This window comes from Macrobrachium nipponense, chromosome 3, assembly GCF_015104395.2.
Source record: "Macrobrachium nipponense isolate FS-2020 chromosome 3, ASM1510439v2, whole genome shotgun sequence".
Taxonomy (NCBI): domain Eukaryota; kingdom Metazoa; phylum Arthropoda; class Malacostraca; order Decapoda; family Palaemonidae; genus Macrobrachium; species Macrobrachium nipponense.
The window spans coordinates 26,463,738-26,484,828 of NC_087202.1; the positions used below are offsets into that span (position 1 = coordinate 26,463,738).

General features: G+C 44.8%; 1 protein-coding gene across 1 annotated transcript in view; it reads left to right on the forward strand.

Annotated features, from left to right (window-relative positions):
• The window catches only part of LOC135221665 (golgin subfamily B member 1-like), a gene marked incomplete in the record, with an annotated part of 242,075 nt that overhangs the window by 107,030 nt on the left and 113,954 nt on the right, over positions 1-21,091 (forward strand). Inside the window, 1 exon segment of the mRNA XM_064259372.1 lies at positions 19,562-19,676. Within this exon segment, the coding sequence (XP_064115442.1) occupies positions 19,562-19,676 (115 nt within the window).

The following is a 21,091-nucleotide window of genomic DNA, read 5'->3' on the forward strand; positions in this document are numbered from 1 at the left end:
TAAAAGTAAATAGTATTTTTCCGAATGATACAAACCTGAGGTCCTTTACACCAATGCCCACCTTATTTCACCCCTGAATCTGAAACCTGGGCCGAAAGGCAAAGTGGAATGTTTACATCAATGCAGGTGAGTCTCCCTGCCTACCAGACGGTAGTTACTGCCTAACCACCATGTTCAAGAGTTTTAACGGCCGTGTCCCAGCTTCAACGTAAGCAATTCCTATTATAAAGGACCTCAGGTTTGTATAGTTAGGAAAAATACAATTTACATTTAAAAAATTGTGACATTTATTACCTTTTCTCTATGCTCTCAGTAGAGGGGGCATATAATAGGGACATAATCTTTATCAGCAAACATTTAATCTTGATGAAAATGCTTTTTAATCAGTAACTCAAACTCAAATCCCAGATTCATCGTATTAACATACAATGCAGTTGTCCCCTGTATTCGCGGGGGATGCGTCCCGACCCCCCCCCCCACCCGTGAATAGTTAGAACTCACAAATAGTTGGAACCCCTATAAAACACTTGAAATGGCTTATTTTGTTAGTTAAAACTCAAGGAAAACTCTCAAAAAATTTTTACACCTGGTTTTTTTAATAGTTTTATCAGAAAAAGTGCATTTCATGTTGAAATTAATAAAAAACAGGAATTTGTGGATATTTCTCATAGAAAAGTACTGTGAATAGGTGAATTTCCTGCAAATAATGGGGGTAAATGTTCCAGAGAGAAATCCACGAAGGCATGAGCCCGTGAATCTGGAGAACACAAATACGGGGGTCGACTGTAGTTGGAAAAGATATTGTACATTGTACCAGAATAGTTTTTTCATACATTTAAGATTATTGTATGAAGTATGAATGCCAGCCCTGCAGTGATGTCACTTTCAATGATTCTGACAGGAACAGGAAGCACAGGAAAAGATTCCTGGATCCTTCTGCGCCACTTCAGATCCTTCAGATGATGTGGGTTGGTGTTCAGATCCAGTTCCAGTTAAGCAAAATAAGATGGCTAGTACTTCTCATCCTGCATGTAGTTACGCTGTAGCTATATGTGACACAGAGGAGCAAGGGGAAGGGCGCCATCAGCCTGAGCACCCACTGGCATCCCCCAGCACCAGCTCTCAAGCACCCAGCGCAGTGTTACCATGTCTCATTTGCTTTTTGATGATAAACTCTGTAGGAAATTTTGCTAAATCTATCACGGTGCACCCCAGGCATGTTTATCCACTTCTGTCCTTACCTTTTAAGTGACAACTAGCTGGAATAATGTTCATACTTCGTCCCCCAGAATTTTATAAATATGCGAGATTGGCTTTCATCTGTCATCACCAGGGAAGCTCCTTCTTTGGGAGTCGCTGCCTCCTCACAAGGGGACTTCTCCATTCTCATCAACTCTTCTCGATGCTCTGTGGTCTCGTCACGGAAGTTAATTTTTTTTTGACAGAGCGAGACCACCTTGTTAAGAATATTGTCAAGGTTTTTTTTAAGTTTTTAGATTTCTTCACTGGACAGTGGGAACATGGGCTAAGAAGGTTGTCGACTTCCAACCATCATCGGGCCCCTCGACTGGCTAGGAGTCTTGTCCTGTGCCAACAAGACCATAAGAGATGACTCTAAAGAGCTTTCCTCTCTTTTCACTTTGAAAGTTCTTGAGAAAAAGAGCTCTGGTGCTACTTTACCAAGAAATCCACTCTGTTATTTTCTCTCCTAGATCAACATCACCTCTTCCCTCAGGGCGCTGTAAGGAAATAGTGTCTGACCTTCAGAAGTCGACGCAAGATCTGTTGCCTCATTCCTCCAAGCATTCCAAGATTTGCCTGTCTTTGCTTCCAATACGGCATTTTTCCTCATGTTCAGAAGTCCCAGTCGATCTTGCCGCTAGAGATACTCTGTTAGGAATCAGTCTTAACTCTTAGATTTTTTCAGGCTTTTCTGTCTGCCAAGAGAATCACAACTGTGTCAGATGGTTCACTGGTTTCTACCCCTTTCATCCTGCTTGGCCCATCAGTGGATGAGTCTACTGGGGACTCTTTGATTCAGTGAAACTAGTGTCAAGTCAGGCAAACTTCATAAGAAAGTTTTGCAATTCTTCCTCAAGGACAACTGGGGCAGGGAAAGCACAGCAGGACTCCTGCGTGTTTTTCGTATACATAACTCAGTGGTTCAAGTTAGACCTGCAATGGTGACTATCCAAACGAGACTTTTGGAAGGGAAGTCCTTTCATCTGCTGAGCCCAGATCTAGACTTCCTCTCAGACACCTTAGATCTAGATTGGGGAACCCTCTGGGGAACCAGAAAGTTTCTGGGACATGGTCCCCAGAAGTGCAGGACCTTCACATTACATACAGGCATTCCCCCGGTTAGTGGCTGCTGTTCCATTCCTGGCTGAGCGCTGCTAACCGAAAATTGCCACTAACCCAAAATTGGCATAATAACCCACTGAATGGCACCGTTAACTGGAGATTGGCACTGCTAACTGGAGATCGGCGCCACTAACCGTGGATTGGTACTGCTAGCCGGAGATCAGCACCAAAAATCCAGTTTACAACGTCTCTAGACGAGCATCGTAAAATCAGATTGCTGTTAACCAATGACGTTGGTAAGGAGGGACTGCCTTTAATGTTAGAGAGTTGAAAGCAATTCTCTTAGGAATTCAGTGATTCTCGTCCCTAGTTCACAGGAATTCGGTGATTCTTGTCCCTAGGTCACAGCAAGACTATGGTAGTCCATTCAGACATACCACTGCTCTAAAGTTCATTTGGAAACAAGGAGACACTCTTTCCGCTTCTCTTCCAAGTGCCCGGTGCCAGCTCCCAAGCATCCAGCTACAACTCCTGGCACCAGCTCCAGGCCATCCAATGCCAGCTCCAGGCTGTCCAATACCAACTCCAGGCTGCCCAATGCCAGCTCCCGGCACCAGTTCCAGGGCACCTGACATCAGTCCCCTAACACCTAATTTCAGCTCAAGTGTATGGTGCCAGTTCTCAAGCTCCCAGCGACAGCTCTCAAGCACCCGGCTCCAACTCTCAAGCGCCTGGGCCCAGCTCCCAAACATCCAGCTATAGTTCATGGCACCAGCTCCAGGGGGTCCTAGCACCAGCTCTCAAGCATCTGAAGCTATTTCCCAAGCATACAGCTACAGCTCCTGGGCCCCCAGTGCCAGCTTCCAAATGCCCAGCATCAGCTCTCAAGTGTTTGGCATCAACTTCTGAGCGCCCAGCGCCAATTCTTCAGTATCTGTCTCCATCTTCTGAGCACCAAGCTCCTGCTTACGGACGTGGATCTCTTCCTTTACTCCATGATGAGCCATTCATGGCACCCATTAAACAGCAGTTAGCTGAGATTATGGTTTGTTCATGAAACTTACCTGACAGATATATATATAGCTGTATTTTCTGAAGTCCGACAGAATTTAAAAATTCGCGGCACACGCAGTGGGCGGCCAGGTGGTAGTACCCATTCCCGCCGCTGGGAGGCGGATATCAGGAACTATTCCCATTTTCTATTCATATTTTTTTTCTGTCGCCGGTCGGTAAACAACTGTTTACAGACCTCCGCCTAGGATTTTGATACTTCATTAGCCACTTAAGTATCCTAATTATTCTTTCGATTATTAACTTGGATTTGTGGCTAGGCATACGCTATCGTAAATTTTTTCATTGCATTTGATGTCTGAAGCTAGTTAGCCTAGTTTCAGACTTTGTTGTCTGCACGGTAAGGTGAGGCTACCGGAACTTTCGGTAGACACTCGCTTAGTATATATGACGTTTACATGTTTTCTTTGCATAAGGTAATTAGTGTAATATGTGACTGATTACGGAAGAAGGAGGATTCATTTACGCATTTTAGAGCGTGTTAGAATCAGGAGTTTTCCTCCACAGTAAACAGAAGTTAGAAATAATGAACCTTCTAACCTCCTGTAGATTTTATTTTGCCTAACCCTGTGGTATGGCTTACGGGCCTAGAAGAAGTGTCTGCTAGAGGATTACATCAAGTAATCTTAGACTAAAGTGCTCGCTCTCCAATCAGTGTTGTGAAGTGTAGTGCCCTTGTGTTGTGAGGAGGGGGCGTCAGATCGGCCCCATAATGCCTCTAGGCCTGGACCTCTGTCGGACTCCCATGACTCAGGGAGAGGGCATGTCGAAAGCCGCAAGAGGGTTACGGGGGCTCCCCACCGATCTGGCGTCCCTTCGGCAGAACCTGTTGACGCTTCCCAGGCTGCTAAAGATCGTGCACGTGCACGAATCTTGAAGGATTGCTTCTCGTCCTCCGAGGCGTCCTCCCCACACAGGGGTTGGAGTTCTCGGAAGGACTCGCGCCCCTAAAGAAGCTTGAGAGAAGAGGACGCTTCACGTCCTCTCTCTCGTCACGAGAGGATGAAAGAGTAAAGAGACACATTTTCCCTTTTAGAAGAATGCACTGGCTCTTTTTCTAAGGGACATTTAAGGAGGCTCATTCATCTTGCCAGAAGAGTGATTTGAGCCTCCTGCGAGTGAACGCTCATGTATATATCATTTATACATTATTAAGGGAGGCTCATTCATCTTTCCAGAAGAGTGATTTGAGCCTTCCTGCGGAGTGAACCGCTCATGTTATACATCATTTTACATTATTAAGGAGGCTCATTCATCTTGCCAGAAGAGTGATTTGAGCCTCCTGCGAGTGAACGGCTATGTATACATCTTTATACATTATTAAGAGGCTCATTCATCTTGCCAGGAAGCGTGATTTGAGCCTCCTGCGAGTGAAACGCTCATGTATATGAACGCTCATGTATATATCACTTATACATTATTAAGGAGGTTCATTCATCTTGCAGAAGAGTGATTTGAGCCTCCTGCGAGTGAACGCTCATGAAGTTAGAGCTGTTTCAACCTCGCTAGCATTCCAAAAGAATTTGGTAATCAAGGACATATTCGTCTCCTCTCCTCATGGCGCTCCGTATACGTTATGTAACGTTCGCTTTACTTCGAAAAGCAAGCTGATAAGTTTGACGGCCGGCAAGCTGCTTTGCACAGTCAAACAACTTATGTCTCCTGGTCGGCATTAATAGAAGGGCAAATTTAGACGTGAGGAAGCGTTTGGAGGTGCTCGACGTCCTATAAGTAGAGACATTCTCCAGGACGCTCGGCAAGCTACTTGCGGAACGACGAAAGCCATACGTCTTCCTTTAGTGTTCACACTCTTCAGGACATCGTGCGGCTCTCCATGGAGACTCGCATGAGGACGTCCCTTAAAAATATTCAATGTCATACGCAAAACGCGGTTCGTCATAACATTGATGATTTGCAGGTCGCTCGCCAGGACGCCTCTTGGCGGGCCTTGCATGCATCAAGGCGCTCAAACGAGTTCCTCTCTGAAACGTCGTTCAGACTTGGTGTTCTCTGCTCAGACGCTCGTAGCTAAGGCAGGACGTTTTTTGAGGACGCTCAGCAGGACGCTTTCCAGGACGCTAAGCAGGACGCTTTTGAGGACGCTCGGCAGGACGCTTTTGAGGAACGCTCAGCAGTACGCTTTCCAGCACGCTTTTGAGGACGCTCAGCAGGACGCTTTTGTGGACATTCGCCAGGACGCTTCGGTGGAAGCTCGGCAGGACGCTTTGCGAGAGAAAAGACTTGTTGAAGGCGTCTTATTTGCTGTTGAGGACATTTCTTTACAGAAATTTTTAAAAGGATTCGGAGTTAGCGAGAGACATACCCGAATTTTTTCTTTGATCTCTTTTCCTCTTCATCGATTTCTTTGAGAATCGGGAAGATTATATACTTGGATTCCTGGGTGACTTTCGGTCATGTTAAAGGGTTTTCCCCTATTAGCAAAGTGCTAATAGTTTTGTCAAGTCTGGACGTTTTGCCCCCTTGTCATTTAAGTGGGGGACCCCTCATAAATGGGTAGTACGTTCTCATTGACATAGATTTTAACATTGTTTTTATCGTTTAAGCGGATAAACCATTAACAAATTTCGGAAGAGCTCTCATTCATTTTCAGAGGCTCATCCGGGGTTAAGAGAAAGACTTGTAGACTATCCAGGTAAGTCTTTTTGTCCAATATCATAAGAACATTGAACGGTCTTTTTCGATCCTCGGTTCTCTCTTGATGATCTCTATTCGAATATTACTCCCTTTTCTTGGAAAAGAGTCTTGGCAAAGAGTCAAGGAGTTCTTTTTAAAAGTCTCGTTCATTAGAACGTGGACAGTCGTTTTCCTTTCTTTCTCTCTTCCTCGTCGAGGAAAGATGTAGTAGAGAATTCGATGTTCAAATTACTACAATACTTACGTAGTTTATCTTTGCGTCATTTTGCTAACGCATGGGTCAAGTCTATACGCATATCGTATTTACCTCTGCGGATAGAAGCCGAAAGAACTGTTTGTTCTAAGGTGGTATTTATTTGACACTCCTTCAACCTTCCAAGAGTTTTCGGAGTAAGAACAACTCTTCAGGTATTGTTACGACACCAACTCAGCTTCTGTATTTAGCGAATTCTGTTTCGTTTAAATAGGTCCTGCTTGAGAGTTTCCTTTTGTTTTCTCGATAATATCATACCTATTCCTTCGTAAGGGAGTAGCTGGCAACTCAGGCAGATAGTATTCTGTTCACCATTGAAGCTTTTCTTCGAGGAAGACTTCTCCTTCACTCTTTTTGATAGATCAAAGGTGGTCGATCTCCAATCCTTATTTTGTTTTCTGAAGGAAAGAATTTAGGATGGAGATCGTTGTTCAGAATACTATAAATATACTACGTATATTAACCTCACGACTGATTCTTACTAAGCAGTTGAATTGTCCGAGGGGTAGGCGCATATCCTAGTTTATTCTACGGATTGCGACTTAGACGAGAAGTATTCTAATTGAACTGCAACACCAACTCAGCTTCTGTATTTAGCGAATTTGTTTCGTTTAAATATGCCTGCTTGAGAGTTCCCTTTTGCTCGATAATTTCATACCTATCCCTTCGTAAAAGGAGTAGCTGGCAACTCAGGCACATAGTGCGAGACGATGATCAAGGCTGCTGTTACTGTGATCTACGCAGTACCGGCTAGCTCGGTGTCATGCGCGGTGGTTACGTCTCTCTCCCTTGCGGGAATGGCTTAATAAACCGTCTCTCTGCCCTACAATCATGGATTTTAGCCTCGGGTTGAGGAAATTTCTAGTAATCTTGAATGATCATACCTGCCGTTTACTTAGAAAATTTCAACAAGATATCTCTTATACTTGTTAGGTGCGGGTTTACCGCACGGTAACATTCTGTACGAATCTACCGCGGCATAGCACTATAATAAGCTCTCCTGCTTATGCAAAGCGCAGCCTTATTTTAGGGAAGGAAGCAGGCTGAGTGAGGGAATGGATGAGTTTGCTGGGGACCATTTCCTCGCTGGAGAAGCTTGTTTTCCCTGAATAAAACAGCAATTCAGACTCTACAAATTTTCCTCACGAAGAAATTGGAATAACATCAAAGATCTTGTAATTCTAATTTTCTCTCAACGGGCTTGAGGATCACCTCAGGTGATAGCGAGAGGGTGCCAGACATCCGAACAGAGAACAGATGTTCTGGCACATTGTCTGAAAGAATTGGAAGCCAAATTGGTCGGCTCTCCAGTTCCTCGAAGGGTGAGGTTGGATCGAGTGGCCCAAATCATCTCGGATAATTTCTCATCTCTCTAATAGCTCGAGAAGAGAGAATTGGTTATGGGCTTGGGCACGGAACGTAACGATCCTCAAGAGGTTCGTTAAACTAGTGCACGTCCGTGGGGGTCTTCTCGATCGAAGGCAACAACTACTGACGTCTGAGTAATCCTCACTTAGAAGTATGTCGAAAGTGAGGAGAGACTGGGCGTCCTTTCGTTAAGTTTTTCGTAATATTGAAGACGAAGGAGCTTCCTCTTAAGTTTGTTCCCTTATTCATGATCCTAGAGGATTATCTTTAGTCGCCACATGTTGGCCTCTAAAAGGTTGGATTCACAGAGGTCAGGTAATTCAGAGAATTGTCCAAAGACCCTTCCCGAGAGAATCGGTGTAATCTAACATCGTCACTTAGTGAAGTATCTATATCTCTCCTCTCTGAGTCTGAAGGCGTTCAGACTATCGAGAAGTCGATAAGATCTTCAAGATTAATGGCAGTCTCTTGGCCAAGGCAAAGCAGTGCTGCCTATTTCAGTTTCAATCGGAGGGGCCGTTTCTGGAGATAGTGAAGGGAAATGACTGTTTCCTCCACCTCGCTTCTGTGAATTTCGTTATGGTTCTATCTTTCCGTATGAAGTATGAGATAAGATAGAAGTCCTAACTATTGTAGAATATGCAAATATGTTGTTGACGGCCTCTAGGCTCAGAGATTCGGTTCTGTCAAACAACAAGCTTCACGATCTTGAGGTCTGTGGAGATCTTGAAATTCTCTGGATCAAAGGTTCCGGCATGGAACTTAGCAACGTAGTCTGATTTCTGATGCCAAAGCATTTCGAACCTATCCTTTCTGCGAACTTAATACACGTGACCAGAAAGGCTAATATTTCTAACCGCTCTAGCCACGGCAAGGAGGGTTAGTGAGGTTTTAGCCATCATCAGAGGTTTTGGCTTTAAAGGACATAATGCGGTCTGTCCTCTAAGCCTTCCGTTCTTGATAAGAACGAAAACCTCTAACCCTTGACCCGAAGGCTTGGAGACCAAGGGTATGGCACAAATTATTGGGCAAGGGCATTAGAGAGTCCTGTGCCCTGTAGGGTCTCTCAAGTTTTATCTTGATAAAACTATAGAAAGTCCAAGGTCAACGGACAATCTGCGGTGTTCCGTAAAAAGACCAAACTGGTTCATGTCCAAGAACACCCTGGCATTAATAGCCAAGGAGTTCTTTTAAGAGGTCTCATTCATTATGTTTGCATAAAGATTTGAGATTTTTTCTTAATATCAATGCTCAAGAGGTGAGGGCGCGGCCTCGGAAGCATTTTCACAGAGCCATGACACTCAGTAACATCCTGAGTGTCACGCTTTAGCGAAGCAACTCTGGGTTCGCTTCACATCCGACAATCTGCGGTGTTCCGTAAAAAGACCAGACTGGTTCATGTCCAAGAACACCCTGGCATTATAGCCAAGGAGTTCTTTTAAGAGGTCTCATTCATTATGTTTGCATGAAGATTTGAGATTTTTTCTTAATATGAATGCTCAAGAGGTGAGGGCGCGGCCATCGGAAGCATTTCAACAGAGCATGACACTCAGTAACATCCTGAGTGCCACGCTTTAGCGAAGCAACTCTGTGTTCGCTTCACACTCCCGACGGGAGTGAAGACGACATTTCAGATCCGTAAGTCGCTAGGACCATCATATCCGTAGATATATTATTGGGTGCAGGAAGCAACACGAATCCTATCCTATGAAAAAGGGATAGGTGTGCTTTAACTTTGAAGGGTTGGTCGCTTGAGGCGCGTTCCTTTTCTTTAGCCTAGAAGTTATGGAACTAACTTTGATAGGTTAGGTCAGGTGGTGGTTTTAGCTTCGGTGCCCTCAGAAGTATGGTCATATGTCTAGTCACATTGTGGTCACACCCCCGTTGACAGATCATCTAGAGCGCACCAGCATTACAGGTCTCTACCTCGCTGGCAACTCTAGTAACGCAGAAGCAGACTTTGGTGACAGTAATCACGAAGTCGGCTATGCTAACAGGTCAGGAACCAAGATGTATATCATCTACTTAATTTAGTTTCCCAAAAATCCTATTCTGTCTCTTCCCACCATCCGAAGGTGGGATTCAGCTATATATATATCTGTCAGGTAAGTTTCATGAACAAAATGTTATTGTTTATATACAATTAGTTTGTTCATACTTACCTGGCAGATATATATAATTAAAGAAGTGCCACCCACCTCCCCTCAGGAGACTGTGGCACTGATAAAATATGAATAGAAAATGGGAATAGTTCCTGATATCCGCCTCCAGCGGCGGAATGGGTACTACCACCTGGCCGCCCACTGCTGTGCCGCGAATTTTTTAAATTCTGTCGGACTTCAGAAATACAGCTGATTATATATCTGCCAGGTAAGTATGAACAAACTTAATTGTATTATAACAATAACATTTTTTTTTCTCATAGAAACTCCTTCCAAGATGGTGTTCTCTTCATTGTCCAAGAAAGCTCTGAAGGAAGTTGATTATTAACTTTTGGCTAAGAGGGAGCAAAGCAAGCATCCTTCACCATTCCTCCCTCTTGCTTAGTCCATAGGAGATATGTCCTTCATCACTGAGGAAGCTCTTTCTATGGGAGTAGCTTTTTTTCTCCCAAGGGAACTTTTCCGGTCTCATTTAATCCTCCTGATGCTCTGAGTTTTTGTTGGCGAAAGTTGTTTTTCTGTCGGCTGTACTGGACCGACTTGTTAAGAACCTCCACTAGATGTTTTAGATCTTCAGTCACTTGGACTGGATAGTCAAAGCCCTGACCAAGGAAACAAGAATTTCAAGGAATTAAAGAATGACATTGCCTCAGACTGGCTAGGAGCTCTTGTCTGGAGCAGGGTACTGTGAGGAAAATTGCTTCAGACCTCCAAGAGGAGTTCACTCAGGATGTACTGTCAACAAGCAAAAGAACTTCTACTGTGGACAGATCAAAACCAAGTGATTCTAGTCACTCAATTTGTTCAAGCCATTGCAAATGTGGGAGCCAGTCTTCTAGCTCCATTTACCAGACTAAAGTAGCCATTTTTTCTGAAGCTAGTGTCGTAGACATGATGTCCCTTATTCTGAGGCATCTGTGACCCAATTGTAAATTGCCTCTTATATCTGAGATCTAGAATCTCTCACATACCACCATTAAGGGAGATCGCATTATTCTTAACTCAGTATTTAAGCAAAGGGACCTAGAGCTTTAGTCATACCTTATATTAGCGACCTCATCAAGCCTTTTGACACGTCCAAGCAAGGAAGGAAATCCAGTTTCCTGGAACCTGGATGTAGTGTTGAAGGGACTGACAAATCCCTCTTTTGTACCCCTATGTCCCTCTTCTCTAAAAAGCATTAGTGAGATCCAAGCCATCATTTTAGTGTGAGTTTTTCATAAGGAGATGTAGTTTGCTCACTTAACCTTGGACATTAGAGCACTTTCCACCTCATTAGCTTTCAGGCACAATATGCCCCTTACTTCCATTCTATAATCGACCTACTGGAAGAGTAAATTATCTTTGCTTCTCATTATTTTAACCCTTAAGAGCTGGTTGAAATTGACTACATATTTACAACCCCTTTTACAAGACAATTGTAAATTTTACCAAGTTATACATGTTTTTTTCTAATAATTTTATTTTGTTTTATAAAATTATGATTACAGCTCACACAATATCATAGTAGATTAGAAATAAAAGCAGTAACAAATTCTGAGTATATTTGTTGTAAAATATTTATGTAAATTTTATGAGATTGAAGATACAGTAACTTTTTTGGATTATAAATTTTTTTTCTAATACTATTTGTTTGTACTTTTCTTTGCAAAATTACAATCATAACTGACGTACTATCATAAAAGATAAGAACTAAAACCAACAGCAACCCCTGGGTATATTTATGAGCAAATATAGAAAAAGATGTCATGTGAAAGAGAGATGCACTACATGCCCCCCTTGAAGTCATGTATGTACACAACTGAATCAAGAGATGCCTCGAATCGGTGAGCTGAGCCAGTATAAAAGTTGCCATTAGTTAATTCATGGGCCATTGAAGTAATGGAACCTCTTTCCTGCCCGATTTCTCCAAATCGATGGTTCGTAATATTTATACTCATTAGGAGGTAATCAGATCACCACTCAAAACCTGTTGTTGTTACTCATTTGAAGGTATCGGTCCATTAAGGGTTAATGAAAGTGAAACAGTGATTGTAAACTTTGCAGTACTTTAGAACCTCTTAGCAACTGGCTTGGTATTGGGGGAGGAAGCATAGGATTTTATCGTTCTATCTCACCTTGTTGTAAGGTGCCGAGCTTTGGGGAGCTGCGAGTTATAATGTACCTGGAGCACCTTGCCACTCTCAGTGGAGGGCTAGTGGTTTTATTTCAGTGTAGGTGATAGTAATTTTTTTTTTTGTACATGAACTTTCCTGTCAGATATATACTTGGCTTACGTCTCTGACATCACGACAGAATTCAAAACTCGCGGCACACGCAACAGGTAGGTCAGGTGATCTACCTTACCCGCCGCTGGGTGGCGGATGTATGAACCAATCTCCCTTTCCAGCCAGATTTTCTCTGTCGCCGGTGTCGACTACACCTGTGGTCGTTACCTCCTGATAGTTTAATTCGTTTCTCGTTGCCTTGGATATCTTTGGACTGACTTTCGGTGAAGTACCTGATCTTGTTGGCTTGGCATACGCGCTTGTGGATTGTTTTTTGGATATTGGTTTGGATTTTTCTTTGATTTCAAGATGTCTGATGTAGAGGTTAAGAAATCTGCTATGTTTAGGGTGTGTTCAGGATGAATGCTATGTTTAGGATGAATGCAAGGTGAGGCTACCGAAAGCAACGGTAGATCCTCACACAGTATGCTTGAAGTGTAGGGGTAATGAATGTTCCTTTATTAACCCTTGTAATGAATGTGAGAAGTTGGATGAGGGTGAATGGAAGTCTCTTTCTTCCTACTTAAGGAAGTTGGAGAAAGACAGGGTGAGGAAAGCTTCGTCTAGAAGTTAGTAAGTCTCGTATTAGCGAGGTAGAAGTAGATAATCCTGTCGTAGCACTAGATCCTTCTCCCGTCTCAGCTCCTGCTCCCTGCATCGAACCCAAAGATACGCCTTCGGAAGTGGCTACCATGAGAGCCATGATCCTTAGCATGGAGAAGAAGATTCGTTCGTTGCAAGGTAAGAGTGATAGTGCAAGTGATTGTGCAGTGCCCCCAGTACAGTGGAGGGTGCGTCTGATCGGCTCCTTAATGCTTCCAGGCCTAGACCTCTTCCAGACTCCCAGTCCCAGTGGAGGAGGAAAGTCAACAGCCGCAGGAAGGTTAGGGAGAACCCCCACCGATCAGGCGTCCCCTCGGTAGATCCTGATGTTCGTTCCCAGGCTGCCTTAATTCGCGCCAAGAAGGAGGTTTTACGACAATGCTTCTCTTCTTCTTCATCGCCTTCTCCTAGAAGAGGATGGAGCGCCTCGGATTCCTCTCGACCGTTGAAGAGAGCCTGGAAGGCTCCTTGCGCCCTTCCTTCCAGCCCGGAGTGTTTTCCGGAGGATCCTGAAGTGGACATCAAGAAACCCAGGAGGGATCAGGAGTACTCGCCTCATAGTAGGCTTCGAACCTCGTCCCCTGTGGAGGAGTTTGCAAGATCTCCGGCTCGGATTCTTGCGGGGCTGCAAGCTCAGATTTCGGCTCTTGCGGGCTCATTGGCGGGAGGCGCTCGTCGTAAGAAGGACGTCTCTCTCCCCGTCAAGAAGTTTAGGCTACCTTCTCCTGCGTTGCCTTCTCAGTCGGAGTCTGCTCTCTCTCCTGTACCAGCGGATAGAATGAGGCGCTCTTCCCTTGGCAGACGCCAGTCGTCTTCCAGGCGCCAATCGCCCAGGAAGCTATCTCCTGGCGACTTCATTTCTCCCGTGGAACAGGATAAGCGCACAGCTTCTACTTCCCGCTCCTTTCCGAAGAACCTCCAATCCTCCGGATTAAGAAGAAGCCTCCCCCTTCCCCCCTTGCATGGACACTTCTAGAGACAGGATTTCTCCTTATGTCAGACGATTAGAGCCTGGTAGGCGCTACTCCCCAAGTAGCCGCTCTCCTGCTGCCAAGCGCTGTGTTGAAGATAGGCGCTACTCTCCTGATAGGCGCTATTCGCCTGTTAGCCGCTCTGTTCAGGTCAGGCGTAAAGAGCCTGAAAGAAGCTTCTCTGCTGGCAGCAAGCTTTTTGCAGAGACCCACGCTTCTCGATCTAGGTATTTGGATCATGGTAGACGCCTGTCTCCTAGTAGGCGCTCTTCTCCAGGGATTCACTCTCCTGTTGGTAGGCGCCAAGAGCCTAGCAGGCGCTCCTCTCATTTTAGGCGCAGTTCGCCAGGCAGCCGCTCTCCTCTTGACAGGCGCATGGAGTCTGGTAGGCGCCTTGAGCATAGTAGGCTCTCCTCTCCTAGCAGGCGCTCCCCTTTGGACTCCTGTGTATCTCGGGACAGACTACAAGATTACAGAGGACTCCCTCATCGGAGTAGGAAGGACGCCTTCGATAGGAACTCTCCCGAAGCTTTGGCTTCTCCTGATAGGCGCCAGACGGCTGCCAGACACTCCTCACAGGATAGGCGCACTTCTTTAGAGAAGTCCGCCTGCTCTCGTAAAGAAGCCGAAGGTTCTTCGGTGATGAATAGAACCTTCAGAAGAGGACTTGGTAAAGGATTCTTCGGTCTCGTCTTACAAGATTCTGACAGACCTCCTTCTTCAGGAGTTTGAGACGCTTTACTCCGTCCGCTTCCTCCATCTTCCGGTCGCTCCTCCTTTTTTTCTTTTTTTTTTTTTTTTTTTTTTTTTTTTCCTCTCTCTTTATTCTCAACATTTAAGAAGACGAAGGTTTCCTCCTGTGTGAGAATGAAACCAACCATCTCAATGAAGAAGGCTTTGAGAGGTTTTGGTGATTGGCTTCTTTCTAAGGAGGAGAAAGGGAAGACTGTTTTTTCTTTCCCTCCTTCTAAGCTTACGGGGAAACTTGGTTTCTGGTATGAGTCTGGAGAACCCCTAGGCTGGTCTTCCCTCATCTGCAGACGCGGACTTTCTTCTTCACTGGTGGATGCCTCCCGACGCTGGCGGCCCTCTTGTCTGCTAAGACTACCTGGGCGATGAACGAGCTCGACCACCTGTTGAAGGGAATGTTCAGAGTCTTGGAAGTCTTCAACTTCCTTGACTGGTCGTTGGGGGTCTTAGCTAAAAGGACTCAGAACCCGGATTCCCTTTCGCCCGAGGATCTCAACAGTGTACTTACTTGCATGGACAAGGCAGTGAGAGATGGATCTAGCGGAGTAGCCTCCCTGTTTGGAGCAGGGGTTATTAAGAAAAGATCGGTCTTCTGCTCTTTTCTGACCAAGTCAGTCTCTCATGCTCAGAGAGCCTCGCTACTATATTCGCAACTTTCTCGCCTCTTCTCTTTCCAAAGAAGATAATACATGACATCTCTGGAGCTATCTCCGCGAAGGCTACTCAAGATATGCTCGCTCAGTCGGCCGGAAACCTAGAACGACCTTCCAGACTAAGACTAAGAAGGAGACTCCAGCTAGACAGGATCCCTTTCGAGGGGGACCCTCCTTCTAGAGCCTCTACCTCAAGAGGTAATAGATCCTTCAAGAGAGGAAGATCCTTCTCTCGCTCTACCTAGCGAAAAAGTAGGAAAGAAGTCCTCCAGACATCAGTAGGTGCCAGGCTACTAAGATTCGCAGAAGTCTGGCACAGAGAGGAGCGGACAACTGGTCCCTCTCGATTATCCAGAAAGGATATCTGATTCCCATTCTCAGCAAGACCACCTTTGACAACGACTCCGAGGGAGTTGGTGGCCAAGTACAGGGATCCCATCATGAGCCAAGCTCTTACTCTGGCAGTAGAACAAATGCTAGAGAAAGCGATAGAGCTAGTGAGCGACCCATGCTCAGCGGGCTTTTACAACCGCCTTTTATTCCTAGTTCCAAAAGCCTCAGGAGGATGGAGACCGGTTCGGTGGATTAAGCGCCCTGATTTCTTTGTAGAAAAGAGGAAGTTCGCCATGGAGACGACATCCTCAGTGTTGGCGGGCTGGCGGGCCTCTTCGTCCAGGGGATTGGATGGTGTCCCTAGATCTTCAGGACGCTTACTTCCATGTGCCGATCCATCCTTCTTCAAGGAAATACCTTAGGTTCATGATGGGAGGAAGGATATTCCAATTCAGGCCTTGTGTTTCGGCCTTTCAAACAGCCCCTCAAGTTTTCACAGGACTAAGTGAAAAATGTAGCAATATGGCTCATTTGGAGGGAGTGAGGGTGTCCCTTTACTTGGACGGCTGGCTTATCAGAGCCAAGTCACAGAAAAGATGTTTGGAGGACCTACAGCCTTTCTAGAGAAAGACGTATGCACAGCGAGGGAGTGGATGAGTTTGCTGGGGACACTCTCCTCGTTGGAGCAATTCCTTTCTCTAGGAAGGCTGCACCTCAGACCTCTCCAGTTCTTTCTACATCGGAACTGGCGTTGTCTTTCTCAAAACCTAGAGTTCTCCTTCAAGATTTCAAGAGAAATCAAGAAGGACCTCTCTTGGTGGGCAAACCCTCTCAGGTTTGCAGAAGGGATGTCCCTTCACATTCCGAACCCCAACAAGTGTTGTTTTCCGACGTGTCGAAACAGGTTGGGGAGCGACGCTCGGCTCAAGAGAAGTGTCAGGCACCTGGAAGGAGGAACAGGTGACCTGGCACATCAACAAGAAAGAGCTGATGGCTGTTTGGCTAGCTTTGAAAGCATTCGAGCCCTACGTCCTAGCTTCGACAGTTCAGATAAACTCGGACAACACCACGGCGCTGGCATACATCAGGAACAAAAAAAAAAAAAGCAGGGGGGAACTCACCCTTCTTCCCTCCCTGTACGAGACAGCAAAAGACCTTCTGCTGTGGGCAGAGGAAAGGAAGATTTGTCTCCTTACCAGGTTCGTACAGGAGAAAAGAACGTCAGAGCAGACCTCCTGAGCAGGAAAGATCAAGTCCTGCCGGCGGAGTGGACTCTTCACGAGGATGTTTGCCAGGACCTGTGGAGACTATGGGGCAGGCCTCACATAGACCTCTTCGCCACAGCCAAGAATGCTCTCCTATATCAGACCCGAGGGCAGTGTCAATAGATGCCTTTCTCCTAGATTGGAAGGGCCTAGACACGTATGCTTTTCCTCCTTTCAAGATACTGGGAGAAACTCTCAAGAAGTTTGCAGAATCGGAGGCAGCAAGGATGACGTTGATAGCCCCTTTCTGGCCCGCACAAGTCTGGTTCACAGAGGTACTGGAATGGTTAGTAGACATTTCCGGAGATCCTACCACAAGAGGATCAATCTGCTCAGACAATTCCACTTCGACAGGTATCACAGAAACCTCCCCGCCCTCTCGGTCTGACTGGCTTCAGACTGTCAAAGTTTGGTCAGAGCGAGAGGATTTTCTGCAAGAGCTGCAACGGCTATCACAGCAGCAAGAAGGCCCTCTACCCTTAGAGTCTACCAATCGAAGTGGGACGTCTTTCGGCGGTGGTGTAGGTAACCACCATCACCTTTCCTCTTCCAGTACCTCTGTAACCCAAATTAGCAGACTTCTTACTTTTCCTTAGGGAAAAGGTGGACTGGCGGTATCAACCATTAAAGGATATCGTAGCATGCTGGCTGCAGTGTTTAGGCACAGAGACCTAAAACATTTCAGAAAACAAAGACCTTCATGATCTAATATGATCCTTTGAAACATCCAAAAAGGTTTCGTCAGAGATTCCTAGTTGGAATCTGGATGTAGTGCTGCGTTTCCTTAGGTCCCCTAAGTTCGAACCGCCTCAGTCTGCCTCTTTTAGAGACCTCACGAGAAAGACACTTTTTCTCATGGCATTGGCTTCCGCAAAAAGGATTAGTGAGCTCCATGCAATAGAAGGAGAGTGGGGTTCAAGGAGATGCAGCGATCTGTGCCTTCCTACCTCGTTCTTGGCCAACGAGAACCCTCAAGTCCTTGGCCTAGGAGTTTTGAAATCCCAAGGTTTATCTGCCTTATAGGCGAGGAAGCAGAGAGGTCACTTTGCCCCCAGTACGAAGTCTAAAAGTTTTTATCCTCAGAGGGAGAAGAAACTTAAGGGCAATGATGTCAACCTTTGGTGCTCTGTAAGAGATCCAAGGAGGGCTCTATCTAAGAATGCGCTTTCTTTCTTCATCAGAAGCCTGGTGAAAGAAGCACATGTGACATGTGATGAAAGTCAATTCAAGCTTCTGAAGGTCAAAGCTCATGAGGTAAGAGCTATTGCCACTTCATTAACTTTCAATAAAAACATGTCCCTGAGTAATATTATGAAAGCAACATTCTGGCGTTGCAACTCAGTCTTCACGAACCACTATCTGAGAGACGTCAAAATCACGTATGAAAAGTGCTTTGCGTTAGGCCCATATGTATCGGCGGATTCGGTGCTGGGGCAGGGAGCTGAGACATATCCTTTGTAGTGTATTTTTTCCCCCTTGTTTAGTTGTAAGTTTTTTGGTTGCTTGAAAGAGCATGCGGGTAGGCATCTCTTTCATGTCGTATGTCTAACAATGATTAGATTGGTTAGGTGATCAGTTTATGTTTGAGCTCCTTGCAATGATAGTGGTTAGGTTCTGTCATATAAGAGGGCGAATCCCCTTTGACAAGATCCTGCTCGGATTCTATCAAGTAAGCGGATACCAAATCCCTTTGATAGACCCAAAGAGTCTGTCAGCTGTAGGTCACGCCCTCGCTGAAGCTCTTCAGGCAACGCAGACTAATAGAGTGTAACTATGAAGTCTTCTGCCTAAACGGGTAAGAACCAAGGTTGTATTTTACATCCTACAACAGGTGTTGTTTCCCCCTTTTTCCATGTTAATATTGCTGTCTCTTTCCCTCCACCAAGGGTGTCAATCAGCTAAGTATATATCTGACAGGAAAGTTCATGTACAAAAATGTTATTGTTAGTATACAATAAGGTTTTGTACATACTTACCTGGCAGATATATACGATTGATGGCCCGCCCAGCCTCCCCTCAGGAGACAGGTGGAAGAGAAAATCTGGCTGGAAAGGGAGATTGGTTCATACATCTGCCACCCAGCGGCGGGTAAGGTAGATCACCTGACCTACCTGTTGCGTGTGCCGCGAGTTTTGAATTCTGTCGTGACGTCAGAGATGTAAGCTAAGTATATATCTGCCAGGTAAGTATGTACAAAACCTTATTGTATACTAACAATAACATTTTTTTATCGATTCTTTGCTAGCCATCAGAATACTCCTTTGCTGCAAAGCTCCCACTGAAGTAGAGGCAGTCCAAGGCTATACTGCCATGCCACTGCAGGTTAAGATGAGTACCATCTAGAGGTAGTATTCTCCTGTAATATCTCCTTTAACAGTTAAGGAAATGACAAGCATTGTTTTTTTAAATGCAAAGTTTTTGCATTTAAGCTGCCAGCCAGTTATAAACTAATAGCTATATAGGTAATTACTTGGTAAGTATATATAAAACTTAATTTTGTTTTATAAATAACCTATGTCATGAAGCAGCTCATAGAGGTTAAGAAACTTTTAATAGAGTGGAAGGAAGTCCCCTCCTCTTCCTCATGAGTAATCTCTTCATACAGCTAAAGTACCAACCAGGTGAGAAGGCCTCTGGCCTAGCTGTCAATATATTTTATTATTTACACCATTAATATCATGTAAATTGATGTCCAACACTATTGTCACCTCGTTTTAAGTGACCCGAGTTGTGTGAAAGTTGTACAGAGATTTTAAGCTAGTTTGACAAGAATATTAAATCATTTCAACATGTACATATTTTATTTTATTGCAAGTGATTGTTTTTTGGTATGAACTATATTTCTGCCCCCATGAAGTATCTTTTCTATCCTACAGTTAATGCCATCTGTAAATTGCAGGGAGAAGTTGAAGAGCTTGGCAGGAGGTCCATGTACGTACCATGGAGAAGGATAAGATTCAGGCTGAAAAAGAGAGTCTTGAGTACACATCAGGCATTGCAGTTGCCACTGTTAAAAAAGAGGTAGGTTGTCAAGATGATGATGTTGGCCATAAGCTTGGTTTGACAGCAACAGCTTTGTATGTCGTTAATAAGGATGAAGCTTAACTATGCTAACAGAAATCGAGACAAGAGGGTGATATATTTTTCTAAATGCTAAGGCCATTACATTAGCCAAGCAACGTAATATGGGCCTGCCTCATAAAGTAAGAAAGATTATATTAGTCAGGAAAAACATGCAGAATGAGACTCCAGAGCTTAGCAGAATTTATAGCTTACACAGGATGAGACCCCAGAGCTTAGCAGAATTTATAGTTTACACAGGATGAGACTCCAGAGCTTAGCAGAATTTATAGTTTTGTATAATTTATCTACCAATTACGTAATTACTTAGGTAATGATTATACTTGCACGGCATCCTAAATTCAAAATCCCAGGTAATGCGACTGTTGCAAAGCGGGGGTGACAGGCCCCACCCACTGCAACAGGAGCATGGAAGCGACAGAAGCCAACAGCGTCATTCTGTTTTATGCCATGCAATCGACATGTTGATCTCTGCACTCCTGGTTTCCTGATTCACCGGTTGTTCTATGCTGAAGTCAGTGACGCACTAACTTTAGTTTACTTAAGGTGTTGCATCTTTTGGTTCACCTTTACAATTAGCTTTGTTTCTTATTAGTTTAGCTATGTAAGATTCTAGCACTTCCAGTCTTTCCTATTGTAGTGAGGGCTGTAAGACTAGATAAGGAAGCTTTGTTACGATGCACATACAATGTTCACTAAGTGTAGAAGACAGGTATGTTCGAGGGAGGTTGCTTGTTCTGAATGCAGGGATTGGGTTGATAGTAGATGGAAGATGCTTGAGTCTCCTCTTTATAAACTTGAGAGGAATAGACTTAGGAAGATGGCCGCTCATGCCCTAAGTAGGGCCACTGTGAGTACAGATTCTTTCCTAAGCCTAATACAGACTCCTGTCTTTCTCTTCCCTCAACCCCTGGACATAATCTCTCTCCTATCCTCAGTCCTTCTATCCCTTCACACACTCCCGTGCTCAGCTCCAGTGCTTCGTAACCCGATACCATTGACAGTCTCAAGTCAAGAATTAGTAATTCTAAGTTTGATAAGAAGGTTAATTTAGATATGAGTTCAGTGTCGGGGATAGGAGTGTCCCTTCATGTCTTTATGGATAAGATAGAGAGAGTTTCTAGTGATAAAGTGTCTAGTGACAAAGTGCCAAGTGCTTTGTTAGCAGAGGAGGTGGCTTCCCATCTTGTCAGTGCTCCTAGACAAAGGTCACTGTCCTGCTCCCCTGCACCTGGGAGAAGACATACCTCTATGCCTTCCCTTCCTTCAGCTTGGTCAGGGAAGTAATAAACAAGTTCATGTCTCACTGCAATGTCTCATTGATGCTCGTGCTCTTTTCTGGCCCACGAAGGAAT